Source organism: Terrapene carolina, unplaced genomic scaffold (assembly GCF_002925995.2).
Source record: "Terrapene carolina triunguis isolate 2854851 unplaced genomic scaffold, T_m_triunguis-2.0 Scaffold23, whole genome shotgun sequence".
NCBI lineage: Eukaryota > Metazoa > Chordata > Testudines > Emydidae > Terrapene > Terrapene triunguis.
The window spans coordinates 12,237,685-12,257,563 of NW_020664374.1; the positions used below are offsets into that span (position 1 = coordinate 12,237,685).

The window sequence follows — 19,879 nt, forward strand, 5'->3', positions numbered from 1 at the left end:
TTTTTTTTAGAAATTGTTCTCAGTCTACCGTGTATAATAACTTTCAAGATTTCTCAACTGCCTTTCAAACAGTCAAGGCCAGATCAGCTGAACACAGTACATCAAGTCACACTGGTAATATCACATTCGGTTACACAAAACACTGTTTCAGACATTTTTTTAAGTTCTTGGGGGGCCCTTTTCTATATCATCATAGACATTAGAATAAACACTGTCATCGAGTATGTACATATTTTCCCTTTACATATGTCAACTCAGAAAAGGTCAGCGGCTACTCTCTGTAAACAATGGAACGCTGCCATGGCAGGAAGCGATAAAATGGCTGAAACCAACATGCTGTCAGAGAGATACTTTTCCCCATTCATTCCACAGTAAACAGGGTATGTATAGAGAATCAAAGGAACATGAGCAGTAATTAATCTCTGTTTAAACAAAACCTGTAGTCATGTATTCATTAGCCTCCTCATAAGCTTCTTTCATATCACTATCATAAGGCAAACTGTAGTACATCTTTGTACCTGGAGAGTCAATATTTAAAAAATCTGAAGCCAAGCTTGAGACCCTTTCATTTTGGGCCCATTGGTGAACAAAGTGCATTAAAGTGTCGTTTTCAAAGGACACCCAAAGCAAGGTTTAAAATGACTGAGCCAACCCTTTCATTACGCTTGTATTCCATTTATCCTTATTCTATGAAGGCAGGTTTTCATCCTTTGCATATGATCAACAAAACCCTTTTCACTGTCTCTCTAGGAACATCTTTAAAAGGCATCCTACCATCTTCCACATTTCAAAAATTTCTCAGGAATCTCCCAAATGATCATTTATACAGAAATATTGTAATAATCACAAAGGGTCCTATTCATTTTTTAAAAAATTAATGGGCAAAATTCAGCTTTGGGATATAGTGCGTACAGCTTCTACTTATCTCAGTGGAGTTGCAGCCCCTAACACCAGGGCTAACTTAGATCCCATATGTGCAGGTGAAACTCAGATAGACTAATGTTACTGCTGCAAATTTGTCATTTACCCCTCATTCACAAAGAGAACTCTATCCCTTCAAGCAACCCAACGCAACAATACACATTCTTTGTTTCATTGGATGATTTTATGATGAACTTCAGTACAGTGCTTCTCAATGCAACATCCATATACCAGATATCTTTGCTCTTCTTTATTGATACATAACAGTGCGATACACTGATACTCTTGCATTAAGTTTAAAATCAGTTGTAAGTAGGCCATCTCTCAGTGGTGTACCTGTAAAATCAGTGATATACACCCACACCTCGACCGTCAGAACTAGGCCATCTCCAATTATAATGGAACCTTAAATGATGCATCTTCTCATCAAATCAGGATATAGTCAGACCTTGGATTGGTTGCGCTGTTCCAATGTTGCTGATTTTCTGAGATGATATCAGTCTTACAAATCCTCAGTGATCTTACTGCACTTCCCAGAGACAAAAGTGAAGCATTGATAGGGTTAGAATCACCGGATGATTTATCCACTGACACTTCTAGAAGATATTCCATATGTTTCTTGTGTCCATATGTGAATAAGTTTAACATGCAGACCTATTAGTGAACAGAAGTAAATAAACCCTTCTTCTTTTGTTGTACTGGATAACTCCATTTCCTTCCTTGTTTATTTTATTTCATTTTTTTGGTATGCACATTCTGGTGTGCAAAACTGAAGTAGAGAGATGTTGCACACAATAAGATTGGAGTTTAATGTAAGATCAACAGTATATCAATGTGTCCGCTGCACAGTTTCCAGGAAACAAAATTCCTGCTAGTTGTCCCTTGTAAAATAAAACTGTAAAAAAGGCTTGCAAAACTTTAGTGAATGGGGCCCTTTATGTGCAAAAACAATGAATTGTAATCCAAATCGCCAAATTGAGGGGTTCTTTATATAAATAATTTATAAATCTTCCTGTAAGAGACTAAATACAAAATAGTTCTGAGAAATTATTAAAGCCATTTCTTGCCCTTTAATACAAAATACACAGCAAAGAGAAATACCCACTTTCAGTTCTGGCTGAAATCATCAGGGAGGTTTTGTACGCCACATATTCAAACAGCTCCTGTGGGCAGTATTTTTGCAGTCCACTGGAAAGCTGACATTATATCCCTTTGCTTTTAGCAGTCACGGAAGCTGCTCAGTGCAGTCTAAGTGATCTGGGATAGGCAGGCCTGTTATAATTGTCAAACATTTATTCCACACAGTGAATGTGGGGCACACGGGCTGTGCAAAGGTTATGTCAAATGTGTAAAGGTGTAGAGAGTTCAAAGCATCATAAAAGGCAAGGGAACCGTTGTCGTAGTCCAGCAAAATCCCAACACGACGGAGGTGAGGAGCAGGCTCTATAGGAATTTCTTTGCTGTTATGTCTCACCACCCAGGCATTATTACAACGGCAAAGCACCCAAGAGGCAGAATTCTTTCCAATCCACTCGTGTTTTGGCGCTGTCTTGTAAGAAATACCAATTGCATACCTGTAAAATAAAAATAGTCTAGAAAACCAATGTTTTGTGCCATGCGGTTTTCTATCAATAAAGGCTAAACTTTATCCTGAAAGACTCTAAGGAATGCATTGTCCTCTTTTGTTTCTGCATGTTACATTCTCATTAAGTGAAGGATAACCATAATACCATGTTTAATTAACATTCCTCTCTGCTCCCAATGTTGTGACTGGCAGGTCATGCAAATCTTGTTGTCCACATTGCTATTTACAGTTTGGATGCTATGGCAATTTTTGGAACACTTAGCTAATGATATAGGCCTTTTTTATTGACAAGGAAAATTGCTGCATGCTAAACAGCTCAGAGTTCTAATCCTTCGTCTGGAAATTTCCATTCCTGAACAGAAGAATATATAGCACGTTAATGAACTAAAACCAAACAACTTTCTATTGTTGCATTTGCTATTAATGTGATCTCTCATTGCTGATTTAATACATGGTGCAGCAGAAAGATGAGAAAAAGTATCAAAGTGTACATGGAATGCCCATTTCTATGGAATGCCCATTTCTGCCTTCATAGAACCTCTTCTGCCAGGTCTCTATGAGGTATGTAGATTCAAGCGTCAAGTTTATTGGATTGAGCATTGGGCCATGTGAGGCAACTGTAGGAGACAACATTCCTTTGCCAAACAAGTGTTAGGGTATGTCTACACTACCTGTTGGATTGGCGGGCAGCAATCGATGCAGCAGGGGTTGATTTATCGCGTCCAGTTTAGATGTGATAAATCGATCCCCGAGCACTCTCCCGTTGACTCCTGTATTCCACCACCGCGAGAGGCGCAGGCGGGAGTTGACGGGGGAGCAGCTGCAGTTGACTCACCGCAGTGAAGACACCACGGTGAGTAGGTCTAAGTACGTTGACTTCAGCTACGTTATTCACATAGCTGAAGTTGTGTAACTTAGATCGATCCCCCCACCCCCAATGTAGACCAGGCCTTAGAGTTGGTGGGATGTCCTGACGAAACAGAAACGGACTAGAACAATGACCTCCGGGGGTAGTCTCATCATTGGGCACCCTGCATGAAGGCCTGATTTCCCCTGTAGAGAAGAAGCTTTTATGACTTACATTCCTCTGGTGGAAGCAGGGGCTAACCTCGTATGTGTTATTGTATGTTTGTTCTATATCAGATGTGTTTTGTTGCTTTATGCTAAATACACTAGTAAGCATTTTTCTGCCTATTATGTGGTGGCATTAACAAATGTGCATTTTTCTTTGTAGGGGAGGTGGGCACTCCAGGCCTCACAAGTTTTCCATTTCATTTATTTCTAGCACTATCACAACCCTTGAATCACATGTCATGGTGTCTCTCTTTCTGACCAAATACGGTGGGTACAGCTACCCCCAGAGCCCACAAACCCTGTTGCACATGACAGCCAATGAGGCTCATTCAAGAGTGAAGGGATGCTCCTCTTCATCCCCTACACCCTACAGCACACTGTGGGATATGTATCCACAGCATTCCCATTCTCTGGGGATATTGTAACCAAATCTGACTCCCCTGTGTAGCATTTGCCACTGGACCATCAAGGTGCTTTCATATTCAATCTGTTATTCTTATTGAAGAATGATGTTTTAGTTTTGTTTAGAAAGCACTGATATGTATTAGCATGAAAACAAATGCAACTTTTTCTGGTACTACAGTAATTAAAAATGTGACACATACCATGTACTCCCACTTATAACCACTTCCCAATAATGCCGTCCACTGTCAATAAACACATTTCCAGCTATTCCATAGCTCCCTTGGCTGGTGAATCGCTCGGGTGTGTGGCTCTTTTTGGAAGAGGTTTCATCACGCTCCACTGTCAGGTTATCATGGGACACCTTCAACTTTCTGTGGGCAGACTTGGGGTCCAGTTTAAACGGCTGGCCTGGGCACACACAGAAGGATGACAAAGGAAAGGTTTGTTTAATTTTAATAAACACACGTAAGGTCATATATTTGGATAATAAGACTATATAATAATACATATTTTCTTCTCTGGAGCATTACCCTGGACTAAAACAGGCCCAGACTTCAATGTATCTGAACACTAATCTACAAAGATCATCCTTTTGTTGAGTTAGAAGGCAATTTGAAATGATATATTTAAGTACTAGTTACATCTAAGAAGAGCCCCGTGTTAAAGTCACACTCATTGTCTGAGACCTAGAGCTAACTTGAATACTCTAAATCTTTCATGTAATTGAAATTACAATTGAATTGCAATAAACATGCAATCTCTCATTATGGCTTTTTTTGTTATACATTAGATCAGGGATCGGCAACCTTTGGCACGCGGCTCGCCTGGGTAAGCCCCCTGGCAGGCCGGGCGAATTTGTTTACCTGCCGCATCCGCAGGTTCAGCCGATCGCGGCTCCCACTGGCCACAGTTCGCCGCTCCAGGCCAATGGGGGCTGCAGGAAGCCGCGGCCAGCACATCCCTCGGCTTGCGCTGTTCCCACGGCCCCCATTGGGCTGGAGCAGTGAACCGTGGCCAGCGGGAGCCGCGATTTGCCAAACCTGTGGATGTGGCAGGTAAACAAATCGGCCCGGCCTGCCAGGGGGCTTACCCTGGTGAGCCGCGTGCCAAAGGTTGCCGATCCCTGCATTAGATTTTAAAATACCTCACATTCTTATTAAGTGACAAAGAGTTCTGTGGCACCTTACAGACTAACAGACGTATTGGAGCATAAGCTTTCATGGGTGGCTGCATCTGACGAAGTGGGTATTCACCCACGAAAGCTTATGCTCCAATACGTCTGTTAGTCTATAAGGTGCCACAGGACTCTGTCGCTTTTTACAGATCCAGATTAACACAGCTACCCCTCTGATACTTGACACATTCTTATTAGTTTGCCAACAATGAAAAATTACAATAATGGCTTTATCGCTATTGCAAAATATGTATTACTTCATAATCCCATAAAATGAAGTTTGAAAATCAGAAGAAGTGCTACCCTGGTCTGTTCATTCACTCTCTCTTAGTTTTATTTATGCTGGGATGCCGACAATAGTGGATACTGTGAATTAAAATGAAGGAAATTAACTATAACTTGGTCCAAACAATATGGTGTAAAAACATCACGGTTGTTGCTGTTGGCAGCTATCTTCTGCCATAGCACAGGGTCTGTAGACAATAACAGGAAGCAGTTTGGTAAACCAAACTCTGTAGATACATAATGCCTGCTCTGACTCTGACAAGCTTACCCGTGTTAAAAAGCAGAAAGATCTTTTTACTTCTGCCAGAGAATTTCTGAAGGACAACTGGAAAAAATATGACACCACCAGTGTCCAACAAAGTCCTTTTTTCTCCTTTATCCTCTTTCATATAAAGGCAAATCTTCTTATAAGTGGAAGATCTGATTACACAAGTAGGGAGTGGAAATGAGCATTCTCAGTGGCTCTGTGACCTTATGGTATTGATAAATGTGCACTTTAAATTAATATGTGAATTCCTTAGTGTTTGTGAAAGAAGAGCTAAGTAATTCTTATGCAGGGGAATTGAAATAATTGAAAGTCGGCATAAAAAGATGAATGAAATTGGTCTGAAAAGTGATATTCAACATGCTTTATTTCAGAACTGTAGGAAATTTGAAAGGCTAAACATTTAAGGGAAAAGGTTAAGCCAACACTGTCTCAATCACTATTATTTTGATACTAAAGATGAAGGAATGGTTTTAGATATAGGGCTATATTTTCTTTCATAACATACAAATAATTATGCACGTATCAAGGGTAAAATTTATCCTTTGGAACGTAGGCTTTGACACATGTTTTTTCCCCACGGATGCTAACAGTGTCTGCTTGCTTCTACCACTGGGTATCAGCAAAATACCTCCTACATGTCTCTCTACCTGTTTTCTAGTCTTTGTATTAACGAAGTATCATCTGAAGCATGTCTTTCTCTGTACTGGTTTGCATCAGGCCAGAGCATCAGGTCCTCCAGAGGCAGGGAAATGCCTGCTTTACTTAAAACGGTATTTACTACTACACGCAATCTTTTTAGTAGCAGATATTGTCTATATAAATCAGTAATTTAGGGATAGAGTGCTGGCCAGCTAGACAGGGGAGGAAGAAGAAATGCACCAGCTCCTCCATAGTAATCTCCCAACACTTTCATTATCCCACAGTAACTGCCCCTCAAGCTCCAACATTCTCTACCCAACACCCAAACCCATCTGTAGTCTAAAAGGATTATGGGATTAGCTAGGGCATGACAAGAAACCACAGATGGAAAAAAGCTTAGAACCACTGCTTTAAAGTGCTATTCTATATCCACTAATAATTTTGTTCAATCATTTTTTTAAAAGTGAGATCTCTGACTCCATCACCCCCACATAATTTTTATAATAAATTCAGGGAGGCTCCCAATATAATAAAACAGGGATCCAAGAGGACCCAATTTAGTCATTTTAATGATATAATGACCATCCTCTTAAATTTATAAAGAAATAAAATGTCCTATAACAGTAGACGAAAAGGGCAAGACAATATGAGAAGTAATAAAAAAAAAAAACCAAAAGAAACATTTTCAATCATTTCTTCTTGATGTTGCTACTGCTAGTGGTATTTTCAAAGATGTGGACGCTTCAGTGGACCTCCAGAATAAAAGAGATCCCTGTGTTGTCATGTTGAGGACTCTGGCAGTCTTGAATAGGGTGAAAAATAAATGGCTTAAGTATAAAGCACTTGAAACAAGGCATCTTGCTTTATACTCCTGCGCCTTTCAAGTATCAAACCTCTGAAGGAGAGTGGGGAGGAGAGGGAGTGTGGGAGTGTATGTGGGTTTGCTGGATTCCATGTTACTCACTGTTTGTTTTCAGTTTGCCAGGCTCACTGTTTCGGCTGCCTGCCTGATTAATGGCCTTGACAATGAAGATGTACTTAGTGCCACTCTGTAACCCATGCACTGTGTAGTGGTTTTGTTTGATATTTGGAACAATCATCCAACTGTCGGCTGAGTTGCATAAACCTGTAATTTCAAACCAAACTCATTAGTCATAACACACTAAATACTTTGTAACTAATGGAGACATACTTTGAACACTCATGAATATTTACATTAACCTGAAAAGGCATTAAACAATCCACAAGAAACTTGCCTCTTTCCTTACTGAAGGGCTGTAACATTTACCAACTGGTTCACTAATTTCCACTGACTCATTTCACCTGCCCCCAACCAGTGTACCTTTTAAAATCTTAGTATGTGACACCAACCATGAAAAATGGACCTTTAAAAGACGATTCACTGATGTGTGGACAGTCTGGGAACTTTCAATTGTCCCTAGACAAGGAATGGTTTATTGCTTAAGGACTAGAGGATGTGGAAATGCCATCAGTCTGTTTTTTGACTTAATGAATTGAGTTGTATGCTTTAGGACTTAAAAGACTAATGTGACTCATCGCCATGAGGTTTGTTGAGGCATTTTTGCTTACAGTCCCCTAATGTTCATTTCTGAGGATCTGAAGCAAGTTGTTGGTGGAGAGATCTCAACTGCAGATCTTACTTCTCCTGGCGGTCTATCAGAGCCTAAGTTTGTTAGACTTCAGGATATTGTGCAAGTGTCATCTTTTCAGCATAGCCTTTGCCAGATGGATGTAATCAACTGTTTTATAATTTATTTTATTACTTTTCTGATTTCTTTCCCAGTGGTTCGTTGGGAAAGGTTAGTACTCCTTTCCATTGTATACAGTTATAAAAACTTTTATTGTGTGTGAGATGCATCCAGATGAGGGTATAACATAAAAGGAAACTACGAAGGAAAGAAAAATGTAGGCTAAACCAAAAGGGGAAAATGTCCCACAGTGAGATCTATTAAGCTGTAGAAGTGTTTCCTACAAGATTTGATGGAAGCCTGTAGCAGGGCAATCACCCCGCTCCGGCCCTGAAAGGGTTAAAAGCCAATAGGAAGCGCCGCACGGGTGAGTCTCACTGCGCTACAAGGTGGTGGAGAATGTGAGCATTTGCGGTCCACCCCTGATTCAAGGAGCAGGGCGAGGACTGGGACTATTGCCTGGAAAAGGACGGGACAATGGACCCAGCATATACAGAGGTTTTCTTTGCTGAAGGCTCTTGTGCCATCCCTGGCTGGTCTCCGGTGCCAGGGCCCCCACGGAAGGGGACTGATGGAACACAGAAGCGGTGTGAGACCTTGCTCCGTGTGGTCCAGGAGAACCAGGAGAGACAGTGGGAGGTACAGTGGGCCTTGCAGGCACAACTGGGGCAGCTGGCAGAGGAACAGCGGGCCCTGGTGAAACTCCTGTGGGGAAGTTCCAAAAAGACCGCCGAGATTGGTGAGAGAAGCCCAGCACTGGGGCCAGGAGGCCCGGGGCAGAGCTCAGGGCTTGTTACACCTGTGAGAGCTGTGGACATGTAAGGGTGAATTGTCCCTACTAAGATGGGGGCAGGGAGCGTCACCCAGAACTGGAGAAGGGAGAAGCCCCTACGAGAGGCCACCTGGTGAGGGAAGTCAGGAGGCGAAGAAGGTGTTGGGCCTGTGGGCGGCGGGGGCACCTATGGAGGAAATGCCCTGCCTCAAGGAGCAGGGCCCAGGGCAGCGAGGGAGGGCTGTCCCTGAGAAGGACCAACAGAAGAAGCCGGGGCCCCAGGCAGCAAAGGGGCGGGGAGCCTGCTTTTGCTGCCATGAACGGGGCCACATAAAGAGGAACTGCCCCTTCAAAGGAGGGAGAACTCAGGTGGAGGGGCCTGAGGACCAGACGGGTCAAGGACCGGCCGGGTAGATGGTGCAGAGATGGCAGTAGATGTGACCAAGAGCCACCCATGGGGGATGGCAGACAAAGAGACTGGGACAGGGTGGGCCCAGCAAGCGGCCGGGACCCAGGCTGTTGTAGAGCAGGTAGCAGTAGGAACCCAGACCCTGAAGGGACTCTGGCCTGCGTGTGCGGCTGGAGACTGCAGAGCAGGCCCGCCGAGAGGCCGAATCAAATGCCATGGACCTCGCGAAAGAGTATGCGGCCATAGTAGACGAGGAGACCTGCTTGCGTAAGCAGCTAGAGGAGTCGGAAAAGAAGTGAGCGGGTCCGGAGGCGCATGTGCGACTGGTCCAGGCGAGGAGACCCCCCCCTACCCCCAGGGGTGGGGATCTTGAGGAGGGGTGTGTGTAGCGGGGCAGTCACCCCGCTCCGGCCCTGAAAGAGTTAAAAGCCAGCCCTTGGAGAGGGCTGGGGCTGAGAGCCAATAAGAATAGGCTGATTGGGAAGGCAGCCACAGCTGGGGACATGCCCAATTAGGAGACAGCTGGCCCTATAAAAGGGCTGTGAGCCAGGTGCTGGGTCAGTTTCTCTCTAGCTCTTGGGAGAGAAGGACCTGGCTGCCTGGGAGCTGAGGGTAAAGGGAACAGAGCAGGGCTGGGGAAAGGCAAGAGGAGCTGGGAAACTCCAGCTTGGTAAATGCCCAGGCTGTGGGCCTTGCTAAAGACCAAAACAGGTACTGGGGTTGCAAAGGTGCAGCCTGGGGTTAGGCAGAGGCAGGAGGTCCAAACCGCCCCTTGCCCGTGATGAGTGGTTTACAGACTGCAGTCTGCCCCAGGGAGCAGGGGCTGGATGATGACTGGCAGTAGCCACTGAGGCAAGGTGGGTTTAGAAGGTGGGGGTTCCCCTGGGAGGGGAGACACAGAGTGGGGGTACTGCAGGGGCAGAACCCCGAGGTAAAGGGCACCGGGGTCTGGGCGGGACACGGGGCCTGAGGCAGGTAAGCCACTGGCCAGCAGAGGGCGCTCCGGGCTGAAATCGAGCTAATTCCCAGGATAACCAGCAGGAGGTGCTGCACGGGTGAGTCTCACTTCACTACAAAGCCTCATTGACACAAATCATTTACTAGTACTATGTGTTTAAAACAGTACTTGGTATAATAGGCCCCAGTCTAATTCGCCTCTAGGTACTATTGCATTATAAACATTTGCATTATAAACATTTATAGAAATAACAATGATGTTAATAATTATATATGCATGTAATTACATTATATAAATAATAATTAGAATAATAATTTAAGACTGGAAAATATAACAAAAAGGAACAATCTTGCACTGGATGAGAAGACTGAAGTTCTTTTCAGGCTTTAACTTCATTGGGGCTGGAATACATTATAGAAGCCAGTATATTTTCAGGGGTGTTTTGACCTTTTATCCTGCCTTTTACCAAGGGAGCACGGATGGATAGTGCCTTTTCCCAGTTGACAATAGACTCTATCATACACGAAGATACACTGGTGCCAGTACAAAACCTTTTGAGAAAAAAAAGTTAAGAAAACACACACACACGGCGATCATATAAAAATAACTATGCTGATAGGGTATATAAACTTGAATAAATTCAGAGTTATGTTGGAAACTCTCTTCCTAACTCAGACTGTTTTGTTTTTTTGTTTGCAAGCCCATTAAGGATAGAGTTTAGGACTCGTCTTTTAATTTCTTAACTGTGTTGCTTTGTCTCTATGTTCTTTCAATTAGTTCATTCTTTCTATCTCGGTACTTATCTAGCCTTCATCACCGTAATATCACAGTGCCTTGAAATTATTAATGGATTTTAATCTTCACAACAACGTAGGGAGGTATTACCTTTATTTTTCAAATGAGGAATTGAGGCACAGAGAGATGAAGGCCCATATTTTGATAGGTATTTAAGCATTGCAGCACTCAGCATTGCAACGCCTAACTGATTTAGGAGCCTAATTTTCAATTTCATAAAGGGATTTAGGCAGGATTCCAGCTCCTAAATGTCTAAATCCATTTTGAAAATGAGAGTTAACCTCCTAAAACAGTTAGGCGCTGCAAAGCTGAGCGCCACAACACATAAATACCTATAAAAATCCAGGCCTGTGTGTATACCTAAATTGCAATAAAATCCCCACAGCTCCAAGTCTCAGTAGACATCTACACTGCAATTTTATAGCCACACAGCTTAAGCTCTGCAAGCCCAATCAGGGGCCGTGGTGTAAATCTTTTACTGCAGTGTAGACATACACTAAGTGACTTAACCAAGGTAAAATACCTGGACTGAGTCAGGAATTGAACCCAGGTCTCCTAACGCTAAGACTAGTTCCATAGCTTTTAGATCATTCTTTTCCTTACCAAGCTGCAGTGACACTAAACTTACCTTTTTGTATTTTATCTTGTAGAAAGCAGACCTGGAATGGCTGAGGGTTTCCAATTTTCTCCGGCCTATTCTAACATAGAATCACAGGGTCGGAAGGGACCTCAGAAGGTCATCTAGTCCAACCCCCTGCTCAAAGCAGGACCAATCCCCAACTAAATCATCCCAGCCAGGGCTTTGTCAAGCCTGACCTTAAAAACCTCTAAGGAAGGAGATTCCACCACCTCCCTAGGTAACCCATTCCAGTGCTTCACCACCCTCCTAGTGAAAAAGTTTTTCCTAATATCCAACCTAGACCTCCCCCATTGCAACTTGAGACCATTACTCCTTGTTCTGTCATCTGCTACCACCGAGAACAGTCTAGATCCATCCTTTTTGGAACCCCCTTTCACGTAGTTGAAAGCAGCTATCAAATCCCCTCATTCTTCTCTTTTGCAGACTAAATAATCCCAGTTCCCTAAACCTTTCCCCATAAATCATGTGCTCCAGTCCCCTAATCATTTTTGTTGCCCTCCACTGGACTCTTTCCCTTTTTCCACATCCTTCTTGTAGTGTGGGGCCCAAAACTGGATACAGTATTTCAGATGAGGCCTCACCAATGCCGAATAGAGGGGAATGATCACGTCCCTCGATCTGCTGAAAATGCTCCTACTTATACAGCCCAAAATGCCATTAGCCTTCCTGGCAACAAGGGCACATTGTTGACTCATATCCAGCTTCTCGTCCACTGTAACTCCTAGGTCCTTATCTGCAGAACTGCTGCCTTGCCACTCGGTCCCTAGTCTGTAGCAGTGCATGGGATTCTTCCGTCCTAAGTGCAGGACTCTACACTTGTCCTTGTTGAACCTCATCAGATTTCTTTTGGCCCAGTCCTCTAATTTGTCTAGGTCCCTCTGTATCCTATCCCTACCCTCCAGTGTATCTACCACTCCTCCCAGTTTAGTGTCATCTGCAAACTTGCTAAGGGTGCAGTCCACGCCATCCTCCAGATCATTAATGAAGATATTGAACAAAACTGGCCCCAGGACCAACCCTTGGGGCACTCCGCTTGATACCGGCTGCCAACTAGACATGGAGCCATTGATCACATCAAGAATACTGGTATTTTGATACTAACTACTGTCAAGATGAACAACAACTGTGTTTACCCAACTTGAAACATTTTTTGTTTGTTGTTTTACAGCAAAACAAAATGAATTCTGGTATCTTCTTTGTTCGTAAGCCAGTGAGCTCCCGACCCTATTTACGTCTCCCAAACATCCGCTACAAGAGTTTTAAACTGTAAGGAACACTTTGCAGCACTCAGTTTTTTCATAAAGATGTTGAGAAAATTAGATCAGACAAATCCATCAGCCACCCATCCCCTGAGGAAAGAACCCAGTGCTTTCCTTGCAGAGGCTCCAGTGCTGTCTAGCACCTATAGTATGGTGCCTACAGCAGTATCTGTCCATTCCCTGTTCTGTCTCTTAAACAGAGCTACTGAATTTGGTTTTTTATTCTATGAGTGAGTTTTTTGCTCATGAGAGAAGGGAAGTAAAAGAAGCCCTGGGCATGATCCCAGCATAGGGCAGGGAAGTACAGTACCTATTGCATTACTCTGCTCAGACCATCCTCCCAGCCTTTGCTTCTTTAGTCCTGGGCCTCCCGTGAACAGAGACTGACTGTCAAAATATACTGATACTAAAGAAAATTAGCACGAATTATGCAGCAACTGCTGTTGCAAGTTATTACTCTGTTATTCTGAATTAAACAACTGGACCCCACCCGGCGGGCCCCTAGGCACTATTGCAATAACAGTGTTGAATAAGAAGGACTTTGAGAGAGAATTTAATACTGCAACGAAAGGGTTTTGATTCTCATTAGGAAGGACAATAAGATGCTGTGGATAGATACTGTTTTAATAAAATATTTCTGAAGGCTTTCAGTGCTTTAATAGAAGTCCTTCCCTCAAGCTTTTGCAATGCCAATGCCATACTCGATTGATGTCCCACTGGAACATCATCTAAATGAGGTCCTATTCCTGCTCCCATTAATATCTAAGGAAGTTTGCTGCCAGCTTCAATGACTGAAGGATCAGGCTCATTCCTATGGTGGTATGCCTAGAGTCTACCAAGTGTCCACAATAATAATAGTCATGTGCAACCTCGCAAGCTCATGCCTTGATTCAGGAAAGCATTACTATTCAGCCGTTACGACCCATTGGGACTCAAGGATGGATTTCAGCTTGTAATTAAGTGCTTTCCTGAACTGGGGCCTCAGTCATCACCAGCACATTCATTATTTTAGCTCTGTTCTATAAGAACAAATCTGCTCAACATGCAGACAGTTTTGGTTTTTTTAAAAAAGAATCCCTTCAAGTCATGGTTTCAGAGCATTCTGCAATCAGAGACTCCACATCAAGCACTGGAAAAATACAGGGTTTGACATTTGGCAGGCTCGGGCTGTTACACTGTGCTGTATAGAGCTGCTTTTTAAAACTGATGTAGGGAGGGATCCAGTATGGGGTTGAACACCCCCACCACAGTGAGGAACACGGTCAGTGGCTGTTAAGTGACTGGGGATGGAAGGCACTCAGCTCACAGGATGAACTCAGAGCCCCACAGGATAAGGCCATGAATGGCCACCAGATCCATTCACTTATTTTTCAACTGCTTCTAGGGTCTGATCCTGCACCTTCTGCTCCCACTGACTCAGCTCATCAAGGGAGGTGCTCATCACCGCAAGCTCCAACCCTTAGTGCTGGGTAGGCCCCATCCTTCCAGGCCCATGTTAGGTAGGCAGTGGTAGTGTGAGTTATGCTCCTCGGTACCGTGTTAGTTTTGTTGATACAGTAATTGCCATTTATTAAATGACCTGGAAATCTGAGCTCGGTCTCAATCCCTAGAACTCGCCAAGTAAAGTACATTTTTCTAGCTTGCCTTGGAACCTTTCGACAACATTAAACTGGATGCAATCCATCAGAGGAGGAGGAAGTTTAAATGATCTCAATAAAGTCAGTCTACAACCTGTATTCAAACAGGTGTGTGAGGAACTGTAAAAAACGCAGATACATTTGTTATGGGTTTTCACCCTCTAGATTTACATATGTTCCATATTAGCTATAAAATTAACTATATGTACATATTAGTTATTAAATTATTTAACAATCTGAACATTAGACTCCAGGATGCTGGCATAACTACACCACTCTAAGGCATCAGGATATCTTGCTACTAGAGAGTCACTGAGAAAACTTCTGCAGCCTGTGTCTATTGATATAAAACAGAATATTTCTAAATAGAATGTTTTTGGGTCAAAGCTTTGTTTGGTCATGTGGCAGGCCCCCAAGGACAATCATCAGTGGCCCATTCAAGAGGTTACTTAAACACATGGTTAAGTCTATCCATATAAACACATGTTTACATTTCATTTAAATAGGGATGCTTTCCTGAATGGGGGCCTTGATGATTATCCTTGGAGGGCTGTCACATGACCAAACTCCTCTTTGGCCCCAAAAGCTGAAAAAGTAAAGTTATGATGATGTCCCCCAACTGCAATTATAAAATGATCTAAAACAAATACAGACAACCAGCAAGAGCCATATAAAACTATTACTTATGAGAGAATATTTTGTTTAGTCCCCCAATCTATTCCAGGGGCAGACATAATAGAATAGCTACTTCTTTTATGAAATGGAGAAAATTAGGAACGGAGGAGAATATGGAACAAGTGTTGGAGAGGCAAGCCTGGAAAAGACTGATCCGGCACCCTGACCCCAGTTAGCTGGGAAAAGGGGAAGAAGAGGATTAGGAATGATCAGCCAACTGAGCAACCTGATTGTGTGAACATTTCCCAGGCCTCTAGGAGTTGCTACTAGGACTGTGTGCATCCTTGACTCCCTACCATGGCCAATGGTTTAAATGCCACAGCAGCACCATTAAGCTTTATGCACAGGCATAGAAGAAGCAGCTGAGAGACACGACTGCTCCTAATCACAGCATGTGCACATATTGTTTGTAGATTCAGGTTTCTTGTTTCAGAAATCTAGGGCTTTAAACATTAAGATTAAGTCTCCTGCAGGTGGTAAAACAATGTACGTATCATAGAAGAATTTAGGGAATTTAAATTACATCCTGAAATGGTGCTGTCAGTACAGTGATGCCCATGCAGAATGTGTGAGTTTTCACTGGAAAAAAAATAATTAAGTTTTCTACAATCTGGAGGTAATAATTTGTAAAGCTATTTCCCCAGGGTTGGTTGCTGACGCACTTTAAAAACCAGACGGGAAAAATCCCAATGTGTAAATGCTACTAAAATTTACACTGTTTTAACAAAACACTTCTCTTTTTAAACTCCACCAGGAACACATAAGTCACAGGAAGGTTATCTAATCTCCCAAGAATTTTAATTGTTTAAAAATGCTTTATTTCAATAAATTTATTACCAACTCACATCAGTGGAGCAATGACAGTGGGAGAAGGTGACAGATATATAACCCTCCCCCTCCACATTCCCACATGGATGAAATTAATATAGACAGAATTTCTGCTAAATACATAACAATTTTTCCTAAGCAATATGATCTTTGAACACTGTTTTAACAGTCTGAGGTTTTCCTGTTTTTATCCCACATTTGGCACATGGGCTATTGTACATTAAAGAGATATTCACTGAGAAAGCACTATGGAATTTTTCTTTAGAATATAGGAAATCTCTTTTAATCAGTTTAAGAACTATATGAAGAGAGTAAAATTTGCATAATTTCATAGTTCTCAGTAATGTCAAAGAAAGTCCTGTTGACTTTCAATCGAGTTAACTATTGAAAATTTTATCCTTGCAATTTCTTTAGGTCCAATCTCAGGGTAGATTTTCACCTTATACTGTATCTTTACATATATATAACAAGCCTGATTCTCTCAATGACCAGGAGTAACAGAATTAATCTCTTGCCTCCTGTATTTGGTCTAAGGGCTGGTCTACACTGGGGGGTGGGGGGGCAGGGAAATCGATCCAAGATATGCAACTTCAGCTACGCAAATAGCGTAGCTGAAGTTGAAGTATCTTGGATTGAATTACCTGGGGTCCAGATGGCGCGGGATCGACGGCCGTGGCTCCCCCCTCGACTGCGCTACCGCCGCTCGCTCTGGTGGAGTTCCGGAGTCGACGGTGAGCGCGTTCGGGGATCGATATATCGCGTCTTAAGGAGACGCGATATATCGATCCCGGATAAATCTATTGCTACCCGCCGATACGGCAGGTAGTGAAGACGTACCCTTAGAGACAGAGCCATGAGTGCTGTTCAAAAACACATTGTGCTGCATACAGTGAAGACAAAGAGTTAAAAGCTGACCTTTACAGTAGTGTACTAAAGCAATTCCATGACCTTTACAGTAGTGTACTAAAGCAATTCTACGATGTTAAAAAAGTACTAGGTTTTTTACATGATTTATGTTTCACATGATTTAAAAGGAGTAAAAAAATTATACTGCAGGCAAAGCAACTAGTACAAGTACACAGTAATTATAAAAAGGCATTTACAGTATTTAGATTACAGATGATTAGCTACTTCTCAGAGATGCTAATGTGCAAACAGCTCCTCAGATAATATTAGCTTTGAGAATAACTACTGTAGTAAAAAGCTGCTTAATTTAAAGTTCTACATTGTTATAGAAACAGTGCTGCCAGGTCTTTGGTAGCCAAGCAATTTGGCCGCATTTGGAAATAATCTTTCCTGTATTAAATAAGGCCTGGATCAAATTTTAACCTCCACATTTATCAGTTAATAAAAGATATTATAATTTATTATGTTGGACACAAAATGCATCAGTAAAGTTTAGGTTTGTTTTTCTTGCTGAATTCATAATAACCTCTTAATAACGTATGCTTTTGCTGAGGGAAATGTAGTAAAGACAGGAAAGTGCAGCAAATCTGGCTATGCAGTTCTAAGAAATGGATTCCAAAATAACAACTTACATAAGTAGAATGTGTGGGTACGTATCCAAAGTAATTCACATAGCCTCTGGGGAAAGAAGCATATTGGCCTGATACAGTACTCTAGCTACTTCCTCCTGACTAATTCATGGATAGAAATGGATAGACACTCTCTGCAGGAGGTAACCTGCAGTAACAGCAGCCACTGCATGCATTGTTTGGGGATGGGTGGGGAAGAAGTGAAGAATGCCTTTTACTATGTGGCAGTATGTAAATGCCACAAATATAGGGAAACCACCTTTTACTGGATCTCCATTATATTAAAATAGAATAATTTGTTTCAGTACATTGCAACGTGAAGACTGCAAACCCAACAACAGCGAACTTCCACTTATACTAAACTGTTCTGGGAAAAATAATTCACTGTAAGAGGGTTCCATTGAATATACCCTTTATTTCAAAATTCAAGAGGTTAACACTCCAGTATTTCAACTGCATTCTTGGAAAGTCAAATATAAAAACAGGAAGATTCAACTCCACGAAAGGACAAAGAGTATGATCTACATGAAGAAAAAAAAACCCACTCAAGAGCACTCTGGGTAAAAACAGGAGGCTGGTGGACAAATCTCTGAGTATGGTTAGAAGTTGGACCTAATCATGTTATAGAGGTTTACATCGAAGAAATCAGGGCAGGCTTGTAGGGATTCTCCCCTTGGAATTGGTATTTGCAAGAAGGAAATGGCATCTCCACTATGAGGCACAGGACTTTATCTCGGAGAGAAAAAAGGAAGCTTTACAAGAAGTAAAACAATGTTTATACATTTTTTATGACTTAAAATAAAACTTTACAGTTCCATGGCTTACAGCTGAAAGTAAAATTAAAACAAACAGCCACCCATTTTTCACTCTTGAGAGAGACCTGAAGAAGCCATAAACATTTTGAGAAATCAGTTTCTTCAAAGAACACGGGACTAATTCTGATTTCCACCGGTATAAATCAAGAGAGGAAGTCCACTGAAGTCAATGGAGTTGCAATGATGTAAAACTGGTGAAATAGGATAATTAGGTCCAACATATTGCCACAACATATCTTCATTTGTTTGAAATATATAAAACACATTTTATAAATAGCCCTCTGAAGATGTTTATTTGATTCATTAATTTTTATTTGATGCTTTAATGCTATTATGTATGGAAAACAGCAAGTGCGACAATTCAATTTCATAGCAAACACTGAGCATTTCACACTGCAATTCCAAAAAATTACCATATTACAACACCAAAACCCCATTAATACTTGTTTTGTAGATCAAAGCTCTCACCTCTACATGTGAGGCCTACAACATAGCCTTAAAAGGAGATACGTTGTTGTTTATTCACTAGTAAACAAGGAACAGAAAGCCTCAGATTACAAAGGTGCAGAAATTGCAATCACTTCTGCCGTCATTTACATTTCACATCAAACCCATCCCTAATGTTCTGCAGCTGACATGCTCTCTTTACCCCACAATATGCCTTCTGTCAGGCGTAATACCATGTATGAAAATGGGTCACAGAATAAGCAGCACACTGCATTGTTGCACAGTTCTGTCTGCTTGTTAGTGATTAATCAGAGAATCTTTTCTTTCTGTTGTCTGCCTTGCTCTAATTCCTTTGGAGTACTCTTAAGCCTTTATTGCATTAAATCCATCAGTTAACCAGGGTGTACAAGTGTATATTGAAGTTTACTTGGCCTTTCTACTCAGCTCTATTAAGAATTTAGAGGCTGTTGACAAGAATTAAGCGTACAAGTGAAATACTAAATGCAGGGTTCACTCAAGTATTTGACAAGCATGTGCTTTCAATATTCCAGCATTCCTATTTACAAAATGATGCTCTATCCTGTGATAGCACTCATCTTCAGACCACTTTGCAGCTAAGTAATCCTCAGACAAACCATTTAGAGGGGGTAGTAAATGCTCACCCCATTTTAAAGACATAGGAACTAAGGTGGTGAGTGTGTGGTGCTTGACCATGGCCACAGGCATCAGTGCTAGAACCTGGATTAGATCTCAGGCTTCCAAGCCTGTGTTTAGACCACACCTCTTTCCCAGGTATTAAAAGCGGGAATTGCACTTAGACACAGTACTAACTTTCATCAAAGCATCTCAAAACATTTATGACTATTCATCCTCTCAATTCATCAGCCTGGTATTATTATTTCCATTATGCAGATGGGGAAAAATCACAGGACCCCACAAAGACAGTTAGGCACCTGTGATCCCTATAACATGGATGGGGAGAGATAGGTGCCTAAGAATGGGACACACAAAAGCCAGCATGTTAGGTGAGGAGCAGCCTACGCTAGCCA

General features: G+C 42.1%; 1 protein-coding gene across 2 annotated transcripts in view; it reads right to left on the reverse strand.

Moving 5' to 3' along the window:
- Positions 1-2,089: 2,089 nt before the first annotated feature.
- LOC113406219 (E3 ubiquitin-protein ligase Midline-1) overlaps positions 2,090-19,879 on the reverse strand; it is a 354,834-nt gene continuing 337,044 nt past the window's right edge. For both annotated transcript variants that reach the window (XM_026649567.1, XM_026649563.1), the window contains exons 8-10: positions 7,316-7,477; positions 4,186-4,393; positions 2,090-2,495 (exon numbers count right to left, since the gene is read on the reverse strand). In XM_026649567.1, the coding sequence (XP_026505352.1) occupies positions 2,147-2,495; positions 4,186-4,393; positions 7,316-7,477 (719 nt within the window). In that variant the 3' untranslated portion in view covers positions 2,090-2,146. The remainder of the gene's footprint in view (positions 2,496-4,185; positions 4,394-7,315; positions 7,478-19,879) is intronic.